The sequence below is a fragment of the Mangifera indica genome, chromosome 5 (assembly GCF_011075055.1).
Source record: "Mangifera indica cultivar Alphonso chromosome 5, CATAS_Mindica_2.1, whole genome shotgun sequence".
In the NCBI taxonomy this organism is placed as follows: domain Eukaryota; kingdom Viridiplantae; phylum Streptophyta; class Magnoliopsida; order Sapindales; family Anacardiaceae; genus Mangifera; species Mangifera indica.
The window spans coordinates 19,831,770-19,852,716 of record NC_058141.1 but is presented as its reverse complement, the minus strand read 5'-3'; the positions used below and the strand labels follow the sequence as shown (position 1 = coordinate 19,852,716).

Genomic DNA, 20,947 nt, shown 5'->3' with positions numbered 1-20,947 from the left:
GAAATCTAATAGACAGGTGATTAAAAATGAACTTAAACTTGGGGAGGTGGGAGAAAGTCCTTTGTCAAACTTTAAACTTTAGGAACCCAATATGAAAAGCAGGCTATTGAATCATATTAATTTGTTATCAATAAATTGCAAATCAATACAAATCCAAAACTTTAAATATTTTTAATACTTAGAAGAAAAATAAAAATGGATTAAGATTTATAATTAAAAGACAATTTTTAGATTAAAATTTGTCATTGAAAAGTTAATAAAAAAATTTTGCACCCACCCATAAATGATAATACTATAATTGGAATATATATATATAGTTGATATATGGTATTTAAGAATTACAAGTGTATTCGATCTGGATCATTCAAGTCATAATCAAAGTTCAGCTTAATGCAAACCTTCTTCAACTGACTTTTGTTGGGATTAACTTTGCTTTAATCCACTCCCAATGTTATTATAATCACCATCATTATTGTTACGTAAAATTTGGACAACTTAACAGTAAAATTTGGATTTATTCTCACTCAAGATTTGTTGAATATTCAAATTAGTAACTATTAAATATTAAAAACTTAAATTCTTACCCAAAAACTGGTAAATTTATTAAAATTAGTTAATTTTAAGAATAATTTTATTATTTAATTAATAATATATTAAAAATAATAAAATTTTATCAATTTTTTTTCAGTTAAAAAATTAATAATTTTTATTCTTGGTTAAATTTTAAAATATTATATTTTCCTTCTACTGGGTTTCTATTTCTTTGGTAAAGTTCTTTCAGTGCTCTCCCTCCAACGGCCTTCTCTTCCTCTAGTAGCATTTTCCCCATTCTCAGGCCATGTACGGAATAAGGAATCTAATTCTCCACCCAATATTCATCTCCCAAATCAATCACTTCTTTCTTAATTGTTTCACGAAACTGAGACTAAAATAGAAGTAGCAAAACTGAAGGCGTTGAAGCGAGAAACAAGACATTGTCGTCATTACATTGAGGCTGGAGAAAATTGTTTTATGCGGACGTGACTTGATTTCAATGAGTTGGGTATTGATTTGGCGGCAAGCCAGCACGTTCCATGCTTTCAAAACTTGGTTTCCAAAGAGGGTCCAAAGGGGGATCGAAATAAAGCTCAATTGCATAACGATGTGACATTGGGAGAGATTAATTTGTGGAAAAAAGAGAAAAACCAAGATCCGGAAAAGCAGAAGGGGAAGAAGAAAGAGAAAATCAAAGATCTGGAATACCAAAAGGGGAGAAGAAAGAAAAAATCCAAAATCTAGAATAATAGAAGAGGGAGAAGGTCACCAAAAGAATTTTTCTGGAGAAATGGAAACCAAATTGAGAGAAAAATATAATATTTTAAAATAAATTATTAAAAAAATAGATAAAATTTTATTATTTTTAATAAATTATTAATTAAATGTTAAACTAATTGATTCTATTAGGTTTAATAGCTTATGTGTAAAAATTTGAGTTTTTAATACTTATTGGATACTAATTTGGAAGTTCAACAAATTTTGGACAGGAATAACTCTTTTGGCCCAAATGTAAAATGAATATTGGGCCGCAACTAGCCCATGCTAGTTAGATAAGGGTGTAGTATAGTTCAGGCCTATCAAGGCATTGAAGCCTGTATGATGACTGGGCCTGCTTTACCTGGGCTCTGTCATGAAGTCCAAACCAAGATTCGTGAGTTAATTCAACAACATTGAATAAATTCAAATTTCTTATTGTAATTTATAATTAAATTCAAATTTCTCAGCATTTTTTTGGATTATTTTATGATATTAAGATAGAGCGGTCTCTTTGAAAAAATTAGAATATTAGTATTGATTTTCACAATATATTGACATCTAAGTTTCAAAAGTACAAATATTATTGAAAAAAAAAATCATAAAATATCAATTTCATGTATAAATTTTTGCAATTGGGTTGGCTAAAAACCATTTGTCTACACTTCAAAAACATAAATTACACATTCTTGTCCAAAATCAAATTGAAAATAATACTAAAAAACTCATATCAGTTAGATTAACATGAGTTTAATAAGAACAGTTATAATCCTTGTATTCTTTCATTTGATTATTCTCTTATTATATACATGTTCAAAACTCATTAATGCCCTTCTTGCAATCTCCTTCTATATTGTGGTTTGATATCTCTTTGGACTTTATCATATCTTACCTCTTTATTATACGATTTTATCATTTTCAACGACCTTTATAACATTTTCATTATCATTCTCTAAGTCAAATCAATGATTTAATTTCACTTAAGGACTATGAGTAATAATGAAAGTGGTGATATAATAGGGCTTTGATAATTTGATTTTAATCTCATTTGAAGAATGTGGACAAAACGAATTGATAATTCAATCTTAACGTGCTAAACATTCATTTAGCTGTAATAATAAGGATAATGTGAATTTCAATAAAAGTGATGATTAAAATTTAAAAACAGACTTTTAAATTTATAAAAAAAATTAACTTTTTACATTTAACGTTGATGTGAAATTTCAGAAAAAGGTTTTTTTCAAATTTTTCTTTGAGGAAATTACTACTTTATTTTTATAAAGGTTTGAAAAAAAAAAGTTTGATTCATGCAGGCTTGGAAAAGTATGCTTATAAGTTATATCAAACCGGAGAATGTAATTTAGTTTACAATAAATGTACTTTATTGGCATTAAAAAGAGACAATCATTAGATATCGTTATTGCATCAATATCAACAAAAGTCTACGTCAAGATTTGCACCGAACAGACGGTACACGGCGCCCAAATATTTCCGAATGGAGGTGGTGGTAGAAGGATTCGTCAAGGCAGTGTTGACACTGCTTCTTGTCTGTACCTTGGATTTAAACTCAAAATTGACGGCTGAGATGAAAGCGGTGAATGTGAACATGGACGAAGAGTTGCCCTTTCACCCAGGGTCGGACTCTGCCTCCAGTTCAACCCATTCCCACCAATAGTGTGACAATTTTAACCTCATGAACTCTTGATTTTCATATCCATCTGACAAAAAAAATGGCTAACTTTTTAATTATTGGAATTTGGTGGAGTCCATCCGATAAAAAATATATGCCACGTGGCACCAGATTTCCACTTTATTTATAAATCAGTACCGCCCCAAGTTTTGCTCCTTCCTACAGAAGAAAAACAATTCATTGTTGAGTCCTGGCTGTTCTAAATCAATAAAATAAGGCAAAGAAAGTCTACTACCTTTGTTGGCTTGGCTTATTTATTTGGCCAAACGACTATTTCCCACCCAAGGTTTGATGTTTTCTCAAGTTTCTACCCTTTAATTATGGAAACACCAAACACCCACTTATGACCGGTTAGATTTAACAAAATCCTAACGGTGGTAAGGGTAAAATCATCATTTTTACTATAATATTAAAAATAAACTAAAATAGAATCTAATTTTACCCCCCTAAACTTTAAAAACTAAAATTTTCCCCCAGTCTAAGTTTTTAAAAATGACAGTTTCACCCTAGGGTTTGGTTTTGAAATCTCCGACGAGCGTTCCGGCTCCATTGCCGACGACCTCTCCCTCCCAAAGTAGCCTCTCCTTCCGACGAATGTTTTCCTCCCATTTGAAGGCCCGATCGTCTTCGTCTTCATCAGGGAAGATGGTCGTCTTCCCAGAGGTCTTCTTCTGGGAAGACGATCGTCTTCCCAAACGAAGATGACGGCTTCGTCTTCGTCTGGGGAGAAGAAGAACTTCGTCTGGAGAGACGAAGAACTTCGTCTGGAGAGACGAAGAACTTCGTCTTCCCCGACGAAGTTCTTCATCTCCCAAGGCGTCTCCGACGCCGATCGAGCCTCCAAATGGGAGGAAAGCATTCGCCAGAAGGAGATGCTGCTTCGGGAGGGAGAGGTTGTCGGCAATGGAGCCGAAACGGTCGTCGGAGATTTCAAAACCAAACCTTAGGGTGAAACTGTCATTTTTTAAAACTTAGGCTGATGAAAAATTTTAGTTTTTAAAGTTTAGGGGGGCAAAAAGAGATAAAATTTTCAGGCGTTAGGGTTTTATTAAATCTAACCGGTCATGAATGTGTATTTGGTGTTTTCATAGTTAAAAGAGAGACATTTGAGAAAACATCAAACCTTGGGTGGGAAACAGTCGTTTGGCCAATTTATTTTGTTTGAATAGTCAAAATTTCCCATTTGATTAAGACGTGACATCTAACAAAAATTAAGCATCTTGGCGATTTACAGATCAAAATCCATTAACATCCTAAACCATACTCAAATAAAACTGGTTTAAACCCAATTCGAATTTGAAATAAGGAGTTCAGCTATTTTGAATTACCAGATCTGATTCAAACCAAACCAAAACAGCCATCTGAGTTCAAATCCAACCCTTTAAAACGAGGAAGAATGAAACAAATCGAAGGTTAGGCCAGGGAATGGTGAAAGAGGACCAGCTCATTTTGGAGCTTTGTCTTTGCATAGGAAGTTCAGGAACCACCCATGTGGGCCCACATCCTTTTACTCACTAACGGCGACTTGGCACATAACTACAAACACACCGGCTTTTTCTTATTCCCGTATCAATATTTTATCTTCCAAATTCCTCTTTAAAACCCAGGACCGGAAGGAAACCCACTTCAAAAGTCATTAGATCGAACCGCTGATATTAAAATAAGACACTCTATAGTCATGACCACCCCCACCATCACCGCCTCTCTATATCTGACGGTGATGGCACTCCTCATCACCACCGTAGCATCGCAATACACCAATTACACCGTCGGTGCCTCCTCTGGCTGGTTCTTTGACGCCAAAAACAACATCTCCGCCACTAATTACTCCTCATGGGCCTCTAACCAAACCTTTAATCTCGGAGACTTTCTCAGTAAGTTTTAACTCTCAATTCAATTATATCTTTTTTTTTGTTATTTTTTTAAATTTTTACTGGTTTTTTATTGGTTACTTTGTGATCTACCTAGTTTTCAATACGAACAGCAACCAGACCGTGATCTTAACATACAACGAGACCACGTTTAATATTTGCACCACCGACGATGCATCAGACAATGATACTCTCCACTACGACGGTGGCAGCACTGAGTTTGGTCAATCGATGACCATTGCAGTCCCATTGACTATTACAGGTCCCAACTACTTCTTCTCTGACGCTGACGATGGCATCCAGTGCCAACGTGGCATGGCATTCCAGATCTCCGTCAATCACGGCCAGGGCTTGCCTCCCAGTCTCAATCAACCGCCTCCCCCGCCTTACGTCGCGCCGCCTGGACCCGACACCGCTCAATCGCCGCCGATTACGATCGTGGGTGGGTCACCGTCGCTGTTCAATGGTGCATCAAGTAGCCTTCTTAACGTGCGCTCTTTGCTGCCTTCGTTGCTACTCTGTCTTGCAGCCGCCCTAGTGTGAAACGGGCAAGGATTGGTATTTTTTTAATTTAATGGGGCCATTTTGGACTTCGTATAATTTTGAGATTACATGCGCTTTGGTTGGGAAATGTTTGGATACAGGATTAGGGTGAGCTTTGCCAGGGATGGACTCATACATTCATGGGCTGGGTGGGTTCCACAGATTCTTTTGTATTGATTTGGAGAGCCTAATTTCTTTGTTATTCATAAATCCGAGAGAAATCAAAATCAATTAATCAACCATCAATGCACGTGATAATCATATGGATATGATATAGCCATCCTTAATGGTCATTAATGATTTTGACTTCGTGTTTCCAGACTCGAGCCTTCTTCTACCGCTTGTCTCATCATGTGCTTCGTAGCAAAATCAATTAAAGATACGTTATTCACACCAATTCATCACTAAAAAGGTATAGGAAATATTGGATGTATGAAGTATGAACGGTAAGTAATTATGATTATAAATAAATTGATCTGCACATCAGAAATGTAAAATTATTTTATCTAGTAATGATGAAGAATCATACTTCCTGCCCATCGATATAAAAATTATAAAATTCCGCCCCAATTTAAATAAAATATGAATAAAATTATGAATAATCAAATATTGTTATTCAAATAATCGTTTGTGAGAAAGTGGGACTCAAAGATCCATAGGAGGCAACCTCCTTCACATCTTTTTTGGGATATTTTGTCAACCTGCGTTAAAAGATGTTACGATAATCCTCGTAATTCGAGTTAAGTCATTGAGGCATAAAATATAATATTTTTAAGTAAGAGATTCCCTCCCGTTCAAGCCAGTGTGTAAAAGTAGCCTTTGAACGGATGGTAAGAATGGAGGTTGAATGGTTTTGTTGCGGCAGCAAAACGGATCAGAGCAATTACCGCTTTCTTGCAGTTGCAGCCAAAGCAATTGGTAGTTATACTGTAAAAACGAAAAAATTGCAATATTTTTGGCGCCGTTGTCACCTGTTACAACGGTAACAGACCGTGGAAGCAAGCACAGATGTATGGGGTGGCAGTTTTGGACGCTCCAGATGCTAGACAGGAAGAAAAAACTGCCATCACCATATTTGTATATAAAATTTTAATAAATGAAAATAAAAACAAAAAAAGAGAAAATGTAGTGAAAGGGATACAAAAGGCATATTTTAATGGCAATTTAAGGATGAGGTTGAGATTTTTTTCCACTTCACAACAGTAACGGACAGACGCGCTTTTAAGTGATAAAAGCGGAAGATTCAATGTGACAGAGAAGAGAGAGTGTCTTTCTGCCGTGGCCTACACCTACACAGCGCCTTGAATGCCGACGCTTAGAGCAAGAAATCCAGACTTTTGACATTTGTTAATCACAAACAATAACGAGACAAAGCCTTTTCGTCTTGCGAGGGAAACGTTGATAATTAAGGGTTAGATGGAGACAAATTCATAAAGTGTTGTGGGATCGTGTTTTTGCTTTGCCTGCAGTAGAGGTTAATTTCTTTTTCAAATCTGATCCACTAATTATTTCACTCTTTTACCTCACTCTTCGATCAGTCCGTAAGTTCCTCTCTCACTCTCTTGACAGAAACATTCCTTCGATTTACTTTATTTTTCTTTTGTTAATCAAAATTCTGTTTGGATTCCAGGAAATGGGGTTGATTTCCGGGTTTTTGATGGGGACGATCTTCGGGATCGTATTGATGGCCGGATGGCGGCACATGATGAGGTACCGAAGCACCAAGCGAGTTGCAAAGGTACGCTAATTTTTTGGAAAACAATTTCCTAATTCGCTTAATTTGTTTTCACTTACTGCTTTTTTTTCCTTTAGAATTTACTTATCTTTTGATGTCTGGATCAAAACTTTTAACAGTAGTTAGTTTTGCCTTGAGTTTTTGGAGAATTATCTTCAAAGGAACATAATAACGTTCTTCACTTTATCAGAGGAACTTTATCAGTGTAAATATTGGTCATGTTCTTGTAATGTTAATGAATTTCGGATATTGTAAAGAGTTCTACCGCTTGTTGGTGGTTTATTCATAGGTTAGAACTATTTGAGTTGTTTATACTTTTCTCAGTGACTGGTATTCATTATATGTGTGTATTTTGCTCCCACAGGCAGCTGATATTAAAGTTCTTGGGTCACTCAACAGAGATGATTTGAAGAAAATCTGTGGTGACAATTTTCCTGAATGGATATCATTCCCTGTGTATGAACAGGTTGACTTTTTTATTTGTTCCTGGTCGATTGTATATATATATTTTTTGTTTTTGGTTGAAACACAAAGGAAACAGTAGACTTGTAAATTATCTTTTGTTTGTCTAAGTAAAATTGCCTTCTCAAAAATTTGGAAATCTACTCCGAAGACTTCGTGGTTTTCTAAAAATCACTTTGTCAGTTTTCTTTTCTATGTTCCAAAATTACAGAGTATCATCTACTAAATATTTGAGGGATGCAACACTCAATTTGCTTCGCAAGTTATTTAAGAAATTTGTTCTGATCTTTAATTATGCTTTTTTTTTTTTTAAATTACAAATTTTTTGATTTTATGATATGTTCTTTTGAATTCAAAGGCAAGTTGCAGGGAATATCTTCTAAAAGTATGATCTGAAATTATTTGACAAGTACAATTTTTTTCCATTGTCTATTGTAGCTTATTATGCATACTTTGGTTGGGTGGTGCAGGTGAAATGGTTGAACAAGGAATTGTGCAAATTATGGCCTTTCGTTGCAGATGTAAGCTCCTTGCTTTTCTTACAATAAATTTTTATACATAAAATGTGATGATTCAGTGGACCCTGTAGTGGTAATGATGAATAAAAAATTTTCACTTATGAGATTATGCAAATGAAAGGGTGGACAAATGTGATGGAACTACTTGACAGAAGGCATGATTCTATTATAGGTTATTGGTTTCTATTTTCTAGGTGTTTAATTATTTCAGTAGATATATAAGATATTTCACTGACATTAGAGGAAGACAAAGGATAAATGGATCTCAAAATGGAGAGAGAACTAGAGGACAGAGAAAATGAAGCAATATTAACGTTGTTGTTTTCAGGCAGCAGAATTGGTAATAAAAGAATCTGTTGAACCTCTACTGGAAGAATATCGGCCTCCAGGAATTACTTCATTAAAGTTTAGCAAGTTGTCTCTTGGCAATGTGGCTCCCAAAATCGAAGGTATGCTTCAGTTTATGGTATTTGCACAACTTTTCTAAAATTATTTTCCATTCTCTTTTCTATCTTCTGTATCATATTTTATGGAGATTCCTGTAAATCACAAAGTACCTTTCATGGATTTTTACTAAATTTATTTTGAAACACAATGTCTTGAAGATACCAGTGCAGAGTTTCTGGAAGTAGGTCTTCCAAATTTGTTGCATACTAGAAAAACCAAATTTATATGAAGTTGCATTAAGATTCAAATTTCTCTTAAATTTATTGCTGCAATAGGTATACTTACAGGGTTGAATGATTTCTACTTGTCTTCAATTTCTTTAGTAAACATCTGAGAATTTTATTTCCTTTTGCCAGGAAGGTGCCCTTTTTCTTCTTCAAGTTTTAAAAGAAAAAAATTTTCCTATATATATTTCTCCTTTCCGTATTTAAAGAGTTTACTTTCTTTCTCATATGCCTATTCTTATATTGTCACTACCAAAACTTGATCGTTGTCATGGGGCTTGGGCCATAATATGAGAGGATAAATGATATTGTCACCGTCAAAGTTTGTTTCACTACCTTACCTTGATTCTTAGCATAAGACTTGGGCCAAAACTGTGAGACTATGATAGGAACCTAGCTCAATTTAATGATTATTGTGACTATCAAAGTTTGTTTCATTCCTGTTTTAGTTCCCTTGGTAGCTTTTAAAGTACTTGTATAATTACTTTTCTAATGCAGGTATCCGTGTTCAAAGTCTGAAGGAAGGTCAAATTACAATGGATATTGATTTCCGTTGGGGTGGTGATCCGAGCATCATTTTAGGTGTTGAAGCTGCCCTTGTTGCTTCAATACCCATTCAGGTTAGTGCTTTGACTTTGGGTATTTATTTTTCTCATTATGACTTTTGTTAAATTTAGGTGCCATATTATTTTTTTCTTTGTTTACAAATTTTTGAAACAAGTACCTGATTCAAGTATTGCCATGATGTCACATGCTACAGTTGAAAGACCTTCAAGTTTTTACCGTTATCCGTGTTATATTTCAACTATCTGAAGAGATACCATGCATTTCTGCTGTTGTCGTTGCTCTACTTTCTGAGGTACATTTCAAGTTTTCATCTAATTTTTGTATGGTGTGCAAATATGAAGTGGCTTCGGTAGTTTTTCATTTCTTCTACCAAAGACCTTTGTTAAAGAGGAACAAAAAATCAAATTAAAAAGTTGTGCTGCTTGTGATGTGAAAAATTAGAAGATATTTAAATGTTTCGAAATAATGTCAGTTTTACCAGTGAGCGGAACACATATGTAAAAATGAATATCTGCCAAGCTGTTAAGTTATACTTAGATCCAGATTGTTGGAAGTGTTGAGAGGTCATTCTTATTTCTGTATCTATCAGTTGTGAATTTTTTTTAATAGAAAACTTTCTCTTTTGTAAAATTGAAAGTTGTTTTCACTGGGAACGTTTAAGAAGATAAATATTTTAAGTTGGAACAAAGCCAATAGCTATTTGAGTTAATAGGTTTAAGCACTATTTGGCGTTTGTTCGATTTTTTAAGTGGGATTGCCTGCTTATGTCATATGATTTAAATGGTGAGTAATTCCAACATAGTTGACTGTAGGGCCGTCATAAATTCACTCAGCACATATAATGAGTGGAGCTACTGTGCACTTGTTAACACTGTCATGAATTAGAGTTGTTTACATATTGACTCATATATGTTTAATCAGCCAAAGCCAAGGATTGATTATACTCTCAAGGCTATTGGTGGAAGCTTAACAGCCATACCTGGAATTTCGGATATGATTGATGTAAGTTATATCTTAGCATTTGAATTATTATTCTTTTGATTAAATAATCCTGTTTGATTTGAAACCATTGCTTTGACTCATCATTCTGCTTTTATCACATTTCTTAGGATACTGTGAATTCAATTGTGACAGACATGCTTCAATGGCCCCATAGGATCGTTGTTCCAATAGGCGGTGTACCTGTTGATACAAGGTAATTCTTGGTTTTCTGGTTCATGTTCTCAGAGTTTGGATTCTTTTTTGTTGTGCACTATGTAAGAGTGCAACCCCTAGAAAATATTGAACTGAGACATGGTGGATAAATAATTCAATTCATTACTTATGCTAGAGTTATTTATTTCACTTCATTACTTGGATACTTAGTAGTTATTATATTCTATATTCTTTAATTGTCTTATATAGCCTTTCTTTTCTGTATGCAGCGAATTAGAACTTAAACCACAGGGAAAGGTTACAGTTACAGTGGTGAAAGCGAATAATTTGAAGAACATGGAAATGATTGGAAAATCTGATCCTTATGTGGTTCTTTATATTCGGCCATTGTTCAAGGTTAAAACACATCATGTTGACAACAACCTGAATCCTGTTTGGAATCAAGCATTTGAATTGATTGCAGAAGACAAAGAGACGCAATCGATCATTTTTGAGGTTTTAATCAGCTAATACTTTTTCATCTCTCTTGTAATTCTATTTTGTGCTCTCTGCAATGTGTTGCCTCTTGAATGACATGCGCGCGCGCTTGTGAGTATGTATCTTTGCATTCACATTACCAGTGGGGAATTATTATAATTATGATGTGGATTTTTGGACAATTTCTCTCCCTAAAGCTACACAATAATTTGTCCAAACCTTTAGGCATAGGTCCACATGTGCCAGTACTGAGTCATATACACAGTTGGGCTTACCCTAGAGCATTCGAGCATGTTCTGTTTGAATTTTGTTTTAGTTGGAGATTGATTACCAAGTTAAACTTAGTGGACTAAACTCAGCAAAGCCTTGATTCCATGTATCTGGGGTGATGACACGATTGTTATGTGTTTGTATGTTGCAGCGTCTCTCCATGCTACCCAAAGCAGGGGAAGTTCTTGTTGCTTTTATGCATTCTTAATGTGATTTTATTGAAGGATGGCAGGATCTGCTTTTTTAATTACAAGTAATATTATTAAACCTCTCATACAGGTTCTCGATCAGGACATTGGTCAAGACAAGAGGTTGGGAATAGTAAAATTGCCTTTGATTGATCTCGAAGCAAATACTTTGAATGAATTTGAATTGAAACTTCAGCCGTCACTTGATATGCTGAAAATAAAAGATAAGAAGGACCGAGGAACAATTACTGTAAAGGTAGAAACTTTGCTCACCCTGGTATTACCATTTTGAAGTTGGTGATTTTTTATATAGTTATAACAACATTATAGTTTATTATGTGTATAAAACATATATAATCTATTTTATTTAGTTGTTTCTCAGATCATGGCATGTTCTTTGCTTGTTTGCTTCCTTGAACTGGGTTAAGCAACCATTGGGCTATTCATTCTTATGTGAAAAAAAAAAAAAACTTCTGATTTATCTTATTTAATTTCTTTTGATTGTGGGGAAGGTTTGCAACAAGAATTTACTGAATATTGTTGAATGTCAACATTTCTTAGAATGATTGGCCTTGGTTAGCCCGTTTATATATGTATTGTTTATATATGTATTCTTTAACAAGTTGGAGATTTTAATTTAGGACGCTATACAGAACTATATTTTCCTCATCTGTTTTAAATTTTCAGTTGTACTTATATCTCAGTTGTAACTTCAGGTATTTTACCATGAATTTAATAAAGAGGAGCAGTTTGCCGCACTAGAAGAAGAGAAGAGGATCCTGGAAGAAAGAAAGAAACTGAAAGCAGAAGGTGTTATTGGGAGTACAATGGATGCACTTGATGGAGCCGTCGGCCTGGTTGGTTCTGGAGTTGGGCTTGTTGGAACTGGAATTGGTGCTGGAGCTGGGCTTGTGACCAGTGGTGTTGGTGCTGGCGTTGGGTTCGTTGGGAGTGGCCTTGGGGCTGTGGGCAGCGGCTTGAGCAAAGCAGGAAAGTTTATGGGCAGGACTATCACAGGCCAATCCAGCAAAAGGAGTGGCAGCACTACTCCAGTGACTAGCGTCCAAGAAAATGGCGGTGTAAAGCCATTACAGTGAATAGCAATGGTAAGTTTGTAATGTGAGTTTGTACTCTTGTCTGTACTCTTTTGAAGTACTAGGTGGAGTAATTTTATTTCCTTGGCAGTTTCTCCAATGCTATTCTTTCTCACAGCTTGGGAATCGGTTACATAAATTGTCCGAATTATGTTTTCTGTTTAGGTCATTGTATAATTGTATCTTTGAATGTGCAATAGATCTTCAAGCATCGTACAAAATTGTGTTTGTCATTCTAAATCATGTCGTTACTGGGCTGGGTTGCGTATTAATTTAATTTTATAGTTTAAGCAGTTTTGGCATGTGGGTTGCATCATTGAATCTACCGGATGCATATTCCTGATTAAACGTTAAATACAAGAAATTTGTCCCGTGAACTATAAAAGAACAAACAACCTGTCATCTCTAAGATCTATGCAGTGTATTGGACAGCACAAAACAAGCCACCAATTAGTACCCCACCCACCCAATGGAACTACCATAGCATTAGCATCTAACTCAATTAAGAGCAGAGTTTAATCATAACTATCATGAGTAAATGACAAATCCCAACCCAGCTTTGATTCAAAGACACTTTTCTTCTGGTTCAAACAATTTTTTTTTAATGCAAAATCAAATTTGGTTTATTATAGATTTCAACTTAAATTTTTAAATTTAATAGTGGGATCATTTCTACAAATTTGAAAACCTGGAATTTAATCTATACAAAAATTTAAAAAATCTAACCCTAGTTGTCTATTGGAATCTAGGGAAAGAAGTCAAACATCGTCATTATTCCTTCCTTTCGATCTCATTCAATGCCAAGTAGTTGATGAAATATGTAGGATCTCATAATAGATTTCATCATCAACTTAGATAGATTTCGTCAATGACTTTGCATGAATTCATCAATCTCATACAATATTAAGTTTTGAACAAAATTTTTAGGATTCATGAAATCAAGTCGTTAGTAGTATCTATAGATTTTCAATATATATTTTATCATCTCACTACGGTGCCAAATCATTCACGATGATAGGAAATGATAGAAATGTCATTAGATTTCGTATTTGGAATAGTGAAGGAGTGCAAGCAAAGGAGTGAATATGAAAATGGGAATGAGGGAAAGACTATAATACTGTACTGTACATGCAAATTTCTTGGGGATAGGATTAAGTCTCGGGTCAAAAGCGTAAATTACATGAAAAAAAAAAAAACAGGGAAAAATTTTGCCCAGACCTTAGGAGGGACAAGTAATTTACTCAGCAATGGGGCTATCTTTTGACCTATGACGAATAGAGCGGTGCAGTTGCGATGCCGTATCATAAAAAGCAATAATGTCATGTTCAAATACTTATTTATTAATACACAGCTTAGGGCTAAGGCTAGAATATTATATAATAATAGCGCAAGCACATTCTTTAAGATCATCATGACAAGACACACTAGTCTGGGGAATATCACTCACCGGGTCAGCGGCAGCCCTCTCTCCTCTCGACAGGCGTGGGCGGTAAGACTTTTGTTGCTACAGTCACTCACTGTGGGACTCGCATGATCTCATATTCTCATCACTCACTCTCTTCTTGTTTTATTATTTAACTTTTTTATCCCCTCGTAAGTTTCATACAGATTCCTCTACGAAGCTACTGCTACAGGAATTCAGTAATTTTACCCAAATGCCCTTTTCATATGTGATATATTTGCCAAGTTTATTGTTATTTTTATAATCATATGCTAACTCTGGTCTGGTCTTTGCCTGGCGTAAATAGGAAAAAAGGCACTTTTACTATTGACAAAAAACTCTATCTTCTAGGTCAAAGTCAAACCCCAGCAAGGACATACAATTTTACCAGATCACTGGATGGATTGGATTCAGTTAAACATCACATTTTTTACTACAGTTAAATCGACAAACAGATGAAAATAAACAACCAATAACTCACGCATCTCCGAGAGCGCGTCTGAGGAAAACCACAACGTTAACCATTTTTAACCTAGCTTAAAGGAAATCAAATTTTAGTAAAATTTGGTGGAGATAAACTGGAAAAGTGTTAACAGACAAATTATAGTTAAAATTTTTTATACATTAAAATTCTATCTTCATATAGTGATACTTATTTCAATTACTATTAATTATTTTTATTTATTTATTCCTTTTTTTTTTTAAGAATGTGATTCAATTTCTTAAACTATTAACATGTATTAACATTTTTGGATGTATATATTTTTGAAACATTTATAAATAAGATAAATTATTATATTGTATGTTTTTGTTAATACTAAATTGAGTAATTCATTAGGTCAAGTTTATAATTTTTAATATGATTTATATTTGAATTAAAGTTCTTTAATTTAAAATTTAAATTAATATGACACGAAACGTGGGTTAATAACATAAAGCATTATATCTAAATTTATGTCAATTTTAATTTATAATTTTATAAGGGTAATTTTAAGCTAAACAAAAGTAAAAATAATTTGAATTTTAGTTTAAATCTAATAAATCGAATGAAAATATTAAAAAAATTATTGAAAACAAATGTTAAAACAGAAGAGAAAAGATCTTTGAAGACAAAAATAAAAAAGAATATGTAAAATTAAAAATAATGACGTAAAAAAAATATAAAATAAGATAAATTTGTTAATGACTTTTCACTCATTGTATCAGAGTAAACTCAACTCAGCCCAATCTGAAAAGTAATATACGTTTTTAGCGAGGCTGAAGCCCTCGCTGGTATTTAGCCCTATCCCTTCGGAATCTTGATCCACATTCTCACTCCACGTTTACCACGCGCATCATAAAGTGCGTGAACACCCTTCTCACCCACAAAACGAGCTACTAATTTAATCATCAGTAAATAACAACTAAATCCACCACTCACGTGACGGACAGTTACAGTAAAACAGTAACCTGCTAATGAGATATCACCACGTATTTAGAAAAAGTCAAACTAATAGCCTCATCACTCAGCATACATATCTGAAAGTTCCACGTCACTCAAAACTTTTGTGTACAGAACCAAGGAGGCACTTATCAGATATTCAGAGAACATTACACTTTCAAAACAGAGTGAGTGAGTGAGAGAGATAACTCACTCACAATTCTTCTCCATTCAGTCCAGACTCACTCATGACTTAACTGATATTGTAAAAATAACATCCCCTCCATTTTCCTTGCTATTTACAGCCATGCCATCACGTTCCTTGTTCTCGTTTCCACCGTCATTACCGGTGGCGCCACCCCTCATTCACCGTCACCACAACCATCGTTTTCATGCCCTTCCCGTGATTCTGGCCGGAACCTCCGTCATAGTCTTTCTCATCTTGCTCATTGCAACCATTCTCTGTTACCGTAAACTCTCACGCAACCGTACCGTTCCGTCGGACCTCAAATCTCCGAACCACAACCACTGTCGGCGGTTCTCTTACAGTCTCATCCGCCGAGCAACGGCGTCATTCTCTCCATCGAACCGGCTTGGCCACGGCGGCTTCGGCTCAGTGTACAAAGCCGTAGTTCCGTCGTCTTCTGAACCACTTGCGGTCAAAATACTTGACCCTGCGGGTTCGCTCCAAGGCGAGCGAGAGTTTCACAACGAGCTGTCTCTGGCCTACTCTCTGAACTCACCTCACATTGTTTCTCTTCTTGGTTTCGCTTCGGATCGGCGTGGCCGTAGGCTTGTTTTGGTTTACGAGCTGATGGAGAACCGGAGCTTACAGGACGCCTTATTGGATCGCAAATGTGAAGAACTTATGGAGTGGAAGAAACGATTTGAAATTGCTTATGATATTGCTAGGGGGCTCGAGTACCTTCATCATTCCTGTGATCCGCCCGTCATACATGGCGATATTAAGCCCAGTAATATTCTGTTGGATGGTGATTTTAATGCAAAGATTGGAGATTTTGGTCTTGCGAGGTTGAAAACTGAGGATGTTGTGGAAGGTGAAGGTGGGAGGAAGATGGATGTTGTGGAGGACAATGGGTCGATTTTGGAGGAGACTGAGAGCGTGGTGACTGCTTATGAAGAGAGTGGTGGTGTTTGCGGTGGAGGCGGTGGTACTGATCGGTCGTCGGAAAGTTGCGTTGTTAGAGTGTTTGATCCTGAGGTTTCTCCTGAGACTAGTGTATTGTCCCCTGAAGTTGGAGCTGATAAAGGAAGTGCATCAGAAGCTGGTTTTGATCGTGTTAGTATCGAAAGTGGAAAGGATTTGATTGGAAATGGTAAAAGGTGCAGTTCAAGGAGAGATTGGTGGTGGAAACAGGACAATGGCGGAGGACGGTCAGAGTCGGGGAGAGTGAAAGATTATGTTGTGGAATGGATTGGGAGTGAAATAAAGAAAGACCCACCCAAAAATGAATGGATAGCTTATCCATGTTCTACTGAAAATACTGGTTCTGGCTCCAAACTTGAGTTGAAGAAGGAGAAAGTTCGAAAGAAAGAAAAGAACCAAAAGCCTAGAGAATGGTGGAAAGAAGAGTTCTGTGAAGAGCTGACAAAAAAGAAGAAGAAAAGAGGATTCAATTCCAGTCATGGTGGTGAGTTGTGGTGGCAAAAAGAGGAGGAAGTTCTGCAACAGAGTAAAAAGAGAAAGAATAAGTCCAGTAGAGGTAGCATTGATTGGTGGCTTGATGGATTCAGTGGCGAATTACGAAGTGGGAGAAGAAATAGTCAAGATTGGGCTAGTGGAGACATCCCCAAGAGTGGTGGCATCAGTAGTACACCAAGCATGAGAGGAACGGTTTGTTATATTGCCCCTGAATATGGTGGTGGTGGGTTGTTATCAGAGAAATGCGATGTTTATAGCTTCGGTGTTCTTCTTTTGGTTCTGATTTCAGGACGAAGGCCTTTACAAGTTACAGCTTCTCCAATGTCAGAATTTGAAAGGGCTAATTTGATCTCTTGGGCTAGGCAATTAGCTTACAATGGGAGACTTTTGGATCTTATAGACTTATCAGTTCATTCCTTAGATAAAGATCAAGCGCTGCTTTGCATTACCATTGCCCTTCTCTGTTTGCAGAGATCGCCTAGCAAGCGACCCACAATGAAAGAAATTGTTCAAATGCTTTCTGGTGAAACTGAGCCACCACATTTGCCATTTGAATTCTCACCATCTCCACCAAGTAATTTTCCGTTCAAATCACGGAAGAAAGCACGATGAGTTTGTTGGATTTCCGATAACGTTTATCTATCATTGACTGTAGAGTGTGTATTGTGGTAGGCCATTTCTAATTATTACGTCTTTTAGAAATTTATTTAGGAAATTAAAAAAAAATCATATTTGTTTCATGACTTTTAGGGTAGTGTTGTGTTCTATGCAAACTGCTTAAATTTGCATCATTGGTAGACTCGTACTTAGTTTGATTAGAGCTTGTTTTGTGACCATTCTTGTTTGTTGATGATATTCTTTAGTACTCAAGCGAGCCATCTAGAGTTGGTTGTTTTAGATTCAAGTCAAACTCAAATAGATCACTGTTCAGAGTCGGTTGGATACAAATGTTCAGATGTTTACTTGGGCAATTGGGCCTATGAATTTTGTTTCGGTGTCATCTTTTTCTCAATAACAACGATTTTTTTCGGGTGCAACCCCACTTGACTGTTGCTCTCACAAATTGTTGAATTTTACGATTTCCCAGGTTTAACGGTAAACATAAAGATACATGGCGATAGCTTTTTCCTTTTTAAATGTTGATGGATGCCATCTTTAAGACTCGTTGATATATTTGCGAATTGTATACAAAGTGCTTTGCTTCTGATAGATATCTTCTGGACCTATTGGCCCCAGAAGATATTTCCGTTTTTGTTGTCTGCCATGGTAGCTTGCAAAAATTGGTGATTTTTTTAGCCAAGTAACATGAAATTCAGTTCAAGGCAAGAAACCCAGTTTTGGCCCCATCTTTTTCTTTTGAGAAGTGACTATGCAGCAGCACATTAATACTGTACAAATGCACGACTTCTGTTAGGAACAATGGTAAATAGGAATAGGCCTTTTGACTTCTGTAGATTGTGCTCGAAAAGGTCATGAATAGTTCCTTTTAATGAATGCACAAGCACAAGGCTCTTATTGGTACTCCATTCAAGTAATAAACAACTGGGTAATGTTTTGGTGGATTCAAGTTGGGCCCTTAAATGAATTGACCAATTAAATTTGAGTTTAACTTGTATGTCCCTTTAATAATATTATTTACTTTATCAACAATAATGTATATTGCGTTGATAATTCTCTAGTGAAATTATATGCTAACTCAAGCAAACTTGAATTGGAACTTAACGTCACAAATTTACTCTATAGTTTGAGCCAACTTTTATTTGGGGTTGGTTACTTGGTATGTTTTTATAGAAAAATGAGATTATCCTCATTAGTAACTGAATAAATAGGAAATATAATTTATAGAGGATCTGAATCACTTCGGTATCTCATTCTCAGATCTAATTAGTTCAACATTGATATATCTTCTTTTAGTAATTTATCACTTCAACATCTGATTTTGAATACTGTTGATGATATTTTTCTTTCAAATTTATTGGCATGGTTGGATGGATTGTTTGTTGGTGGTGCGAATCTATTGAGTCTAATCTAGATAACATTATCAATGGCATCATGGTTGGATTCAAGTCAGATAGAACCTAAGTAGGGATTAGTTTGAGCTTGGTGCAAATTTAAAATAGTAAGATTAAAATTAAATTCAGTTCTTTCGAATCATTGAAATTCAGACAAATCGATCATAGGTAAGAAGAAGAATTCTGGGTGATATAAACTCCAATTCAAGGTAACCCAACCGAATTTCAGTTTGAAATTTTTTCAGCTCGGTGTACTATTGCTTTGTCATTCGAGGTATTCGTTTAGCTTCCATCTCCTAATTGGGCTGCCCACTAACCTAATCCTAGCTTGGGCTTGAAGACCTCAAACTCCGAAGGTAAACAAGTTCAGTGGACTAAAGTAAAAAAATTTCGTGTTACTTACCATCATCGTCACGACTCACGACTCGTGTTTGTTGTTATGTGTAAATCGATGGATTTCCGCTCTCATCATTTTCTTCACGTCTCTTTTTGGTTGAATCCTGGAAGACTATTCTCGAATAAAATCTTCAATATTAAGTATAATCAAGATAACCTTCGTTTATATTTGTACCTTAATTAAGAAATTACAGATACAAAATTTGCAGCAAAGAAAATTAAAAAATGAAGTCTTTGGCCATCTTAAGCAAATCAAGTCCTCGTCGATCGTCTACAACATCTAAAGCATGAAAGCCGACTTCATCAAACCGTGCTTCAACCTTCACTCCATTTACTTCCAGCAACTGCACAAATTGCTGCTGACGATCGATGGTAGGATCCCCACAAAAACCAAAAACCAAAGATCGAGGCAATGAGCTGATCTTAATCTTGTGCGGACCGTCTAAAATGGGATTGGAAAATCGATGGTCACGATCAGCCCCTTCTGGTAGCGAAAGGTCCCATAACGCATCTAGAACCGGCAATGGCAAGATGGAATCCGCTGCAAATTTAATCTCGCTCTTTGTCCTTTGAACGCCACCAAACAAAGGCTGATTGAAAAGCAGCCCTCGGATTTCCATAGGCCGTAGATTATAATCCATGGCTCGTAATGCTGCGTGGAACACAATGTTAGCGCCATTACCACGGCCACCAAGATAACACCGGCTGAGATCTCCGTAGTTTTTAACCCATCCCTCCCCTTCTGGGTCGACGGCTTGTTGCTTGACCCATAGAATAGCGTCAACGGCGTCGTCGTAACATGCAGGGAGCCTGTGATCAGGGGCAAGACGGTAATCAACAGAGACAACAATGGCAGGGATTTCACTGGCCATTAAAGAACAGTTTTTGTTACAGACAACGTCACAGGCAGAGTAGAGGACAAAACCGCCTCCATGAAAGTAAATTATAATGGGAAGGCGAGCGATTGTGTTGTCATTGGAAGGTATTTTTACTGGCCTGAAGAGGCGAATGCGCGTATTGGTTTTAGGGTTGATGATAATATCTTTGGAAACTGTGGAGCTGTCTGGAACTGGATCAGGGTTGGGTTCAACTTTGGGTACGCTGAAACGGCGAGACACTGAGCCATCTGGATTGAAGACGATGCCGAGGTGGGCATAAGGATCGAAATTGGTTTTGGACATTTTTGTGATAAAATTCGGTAATTGGCTTAATTGAAAATCAAAAAGCAGGTTGACGTAACTGAAAGTCCTTATGACTTGGATTTGTGACATGCGGTAGCCATTAAATCATGTCTTTTGAGCAAAGTTTCAGGGTTTTGGTTGACAAGAGGTGGTGTATTTTATGGCTTCATTCATTCCAATATATAGGTCCATACTAAATTCACCTTTTATTCAGTCTATGGGTGGATCCAAGCCAAGGCTCGAATCAAATCTATGATTCAAACAAATAGATTTTGAGCTTGAATCGATCTCATACTTAATTTA

At 36.0% G+C, this 20,947-nt stretch overlaps 4 protein-coding genes across 5 annotated transcripts; 3 read left to right on the top strand and 1 right to left on the bottom strand.

Moving 5' to 3' along the window:
* Positions 1-4,521: 4,521 nt before the first annotated feature.
* On the top strand, positions 4,522-5,640 carry LOC123216774 (cucumber peeling cupredoxin-like). Its single transcript, XM_044637340.1, has 2 exons — positions 4,522-4,854; positions 4,949-5,640. The coding sequence occupies exons 1-2, from the start codon at positions 4,659-4,661 to the stop codon at positions 5,392-5,394; spliced, it is 642 nt and encodes a 213-aa protein (XP_044493275.1). The 5' UTR covers positions 4,522-4,658; the 3' UTR covers positions 5,395-5,640.
* A 941-nt stretch (positions 5,641-6,581) lies between these two features.
* On the top strand, positions 6,582-12,752 carry LOC123216773 (calcium-dependent lipid-binding protein-like). 2 transcript variants are annotated; one of them, XM_044637339.1, is made up of 12 exons: positions 6,582-6,868; positions 7,025-7,132; positions 7,494-7,595; positions 8,062-8,112; positions 8,438-8,558; positions 9,279-9,400; positions 9,541-9,639; positions 10,269-10,349; positions 10,457-10,542; positions 10,772-10,997; positions 11,529-11,693; positions 12,154-12,752. In XM_044637339.1, exons 2-12 carry the CDS (start codon positions 7,028-7,030, stop codon positions 12,532-12,534), a joined length of 1,539 nt encoding a protein of 512 aa, XP_044493274.1. In that variant the 5' UTR covers positions 6,582-6,868; positions 7,025-7,027; the 3' UTR covers positions 12,535-12,752. The 2 variants fall into 2 exon arrangements, with proteins under 2 accessions (XP_044493274.1, XP_044493272.1); XM_044637337.1 differs by having other exon boundaries at positions 6,583-6,935.
* Positions 12,753-15,535: 2,783 nt separating this feature from the next.
* LOC123215879 (receptor-like serine/threonine-protein kinase At2g45590) lies at positions 15,536-18,092 on the top strand. Its single transcript, XM_044636150.1, has one exon. The coding sequence runs from the start codon at positions 15,700-15,702 to the stop codon at positions 17,665-17,667; it is 1,968 nt and encodes a 655-aa protein (XP_044492085.1). The 5' UTR covers positions 15,536-15,699; the 3' UTR covers positions 17,668-18,092.
* Positions 18,093-19,681: 1,589 nt separating this feature from the next.
* LOC123216440 (probable carboxylesterase 9) lies at positions 19,682-20,644 on the bottom strand. Its single transcript, XM_044636845.1, has one exon. The coding sequence runs from the start codon at positions 20,642-20,644 to the stop codon at positions 19,682-19,684; it is 963 nt and encodes a 320-aa protein (XP_044492780.1).
* Positions 20,645-20,947: the final 303 nt, after the last annotated feature.

Coding starts and splice junctions, on each gene's coding strand:
- LOC123216774 (XM_044637340.1), top strand. CDS start 4,659: ATGACCACCCCCACCATCACCGCCTCTCTATATCTGACGGTGATGGCA. Junction 4,855..4,948: donor TAATCTCGGAGACTTTCTCA/GTAAGTTTTAAC, acceptor TGATCTACCTAG/TTTTCAATACGAACAGCAAC.
- LOC123216773 (XM_044637339.1), top strand. CDS start 7,028: ATGGGGTTGATTTCCGGGTTTTTGATGGGGACGATCTTCGGGATCGTA. Junction 8,559..9,278: donor TGTGGCTCCCAAAATCGAAG/GTATGCTTCAGT, acceptor TTTCTAATGCAG/GTATCCGTGTTCAAAGTCTG. Junction 10,350..10,456: donor GAATTTCGGATATGATTGAT/GTAAGTTATATC, acceptor CACATTTCTTAG/GATACTGTGAATTCAATTGT.
- LOC123215879 (XM_044636150.1), top strand. CDS start 15,700: ATGCCATCACGTTCCTTGTTCTCGTTTCCACCGTCATTACCGGTGGCG.
- LOC123216440 (XM_044636845.1), bottom strand. CDS start 20,644: ATGTCCAAAACCAATTTCGATCCTTATGCCCACCTCGGCATCGTCTTC.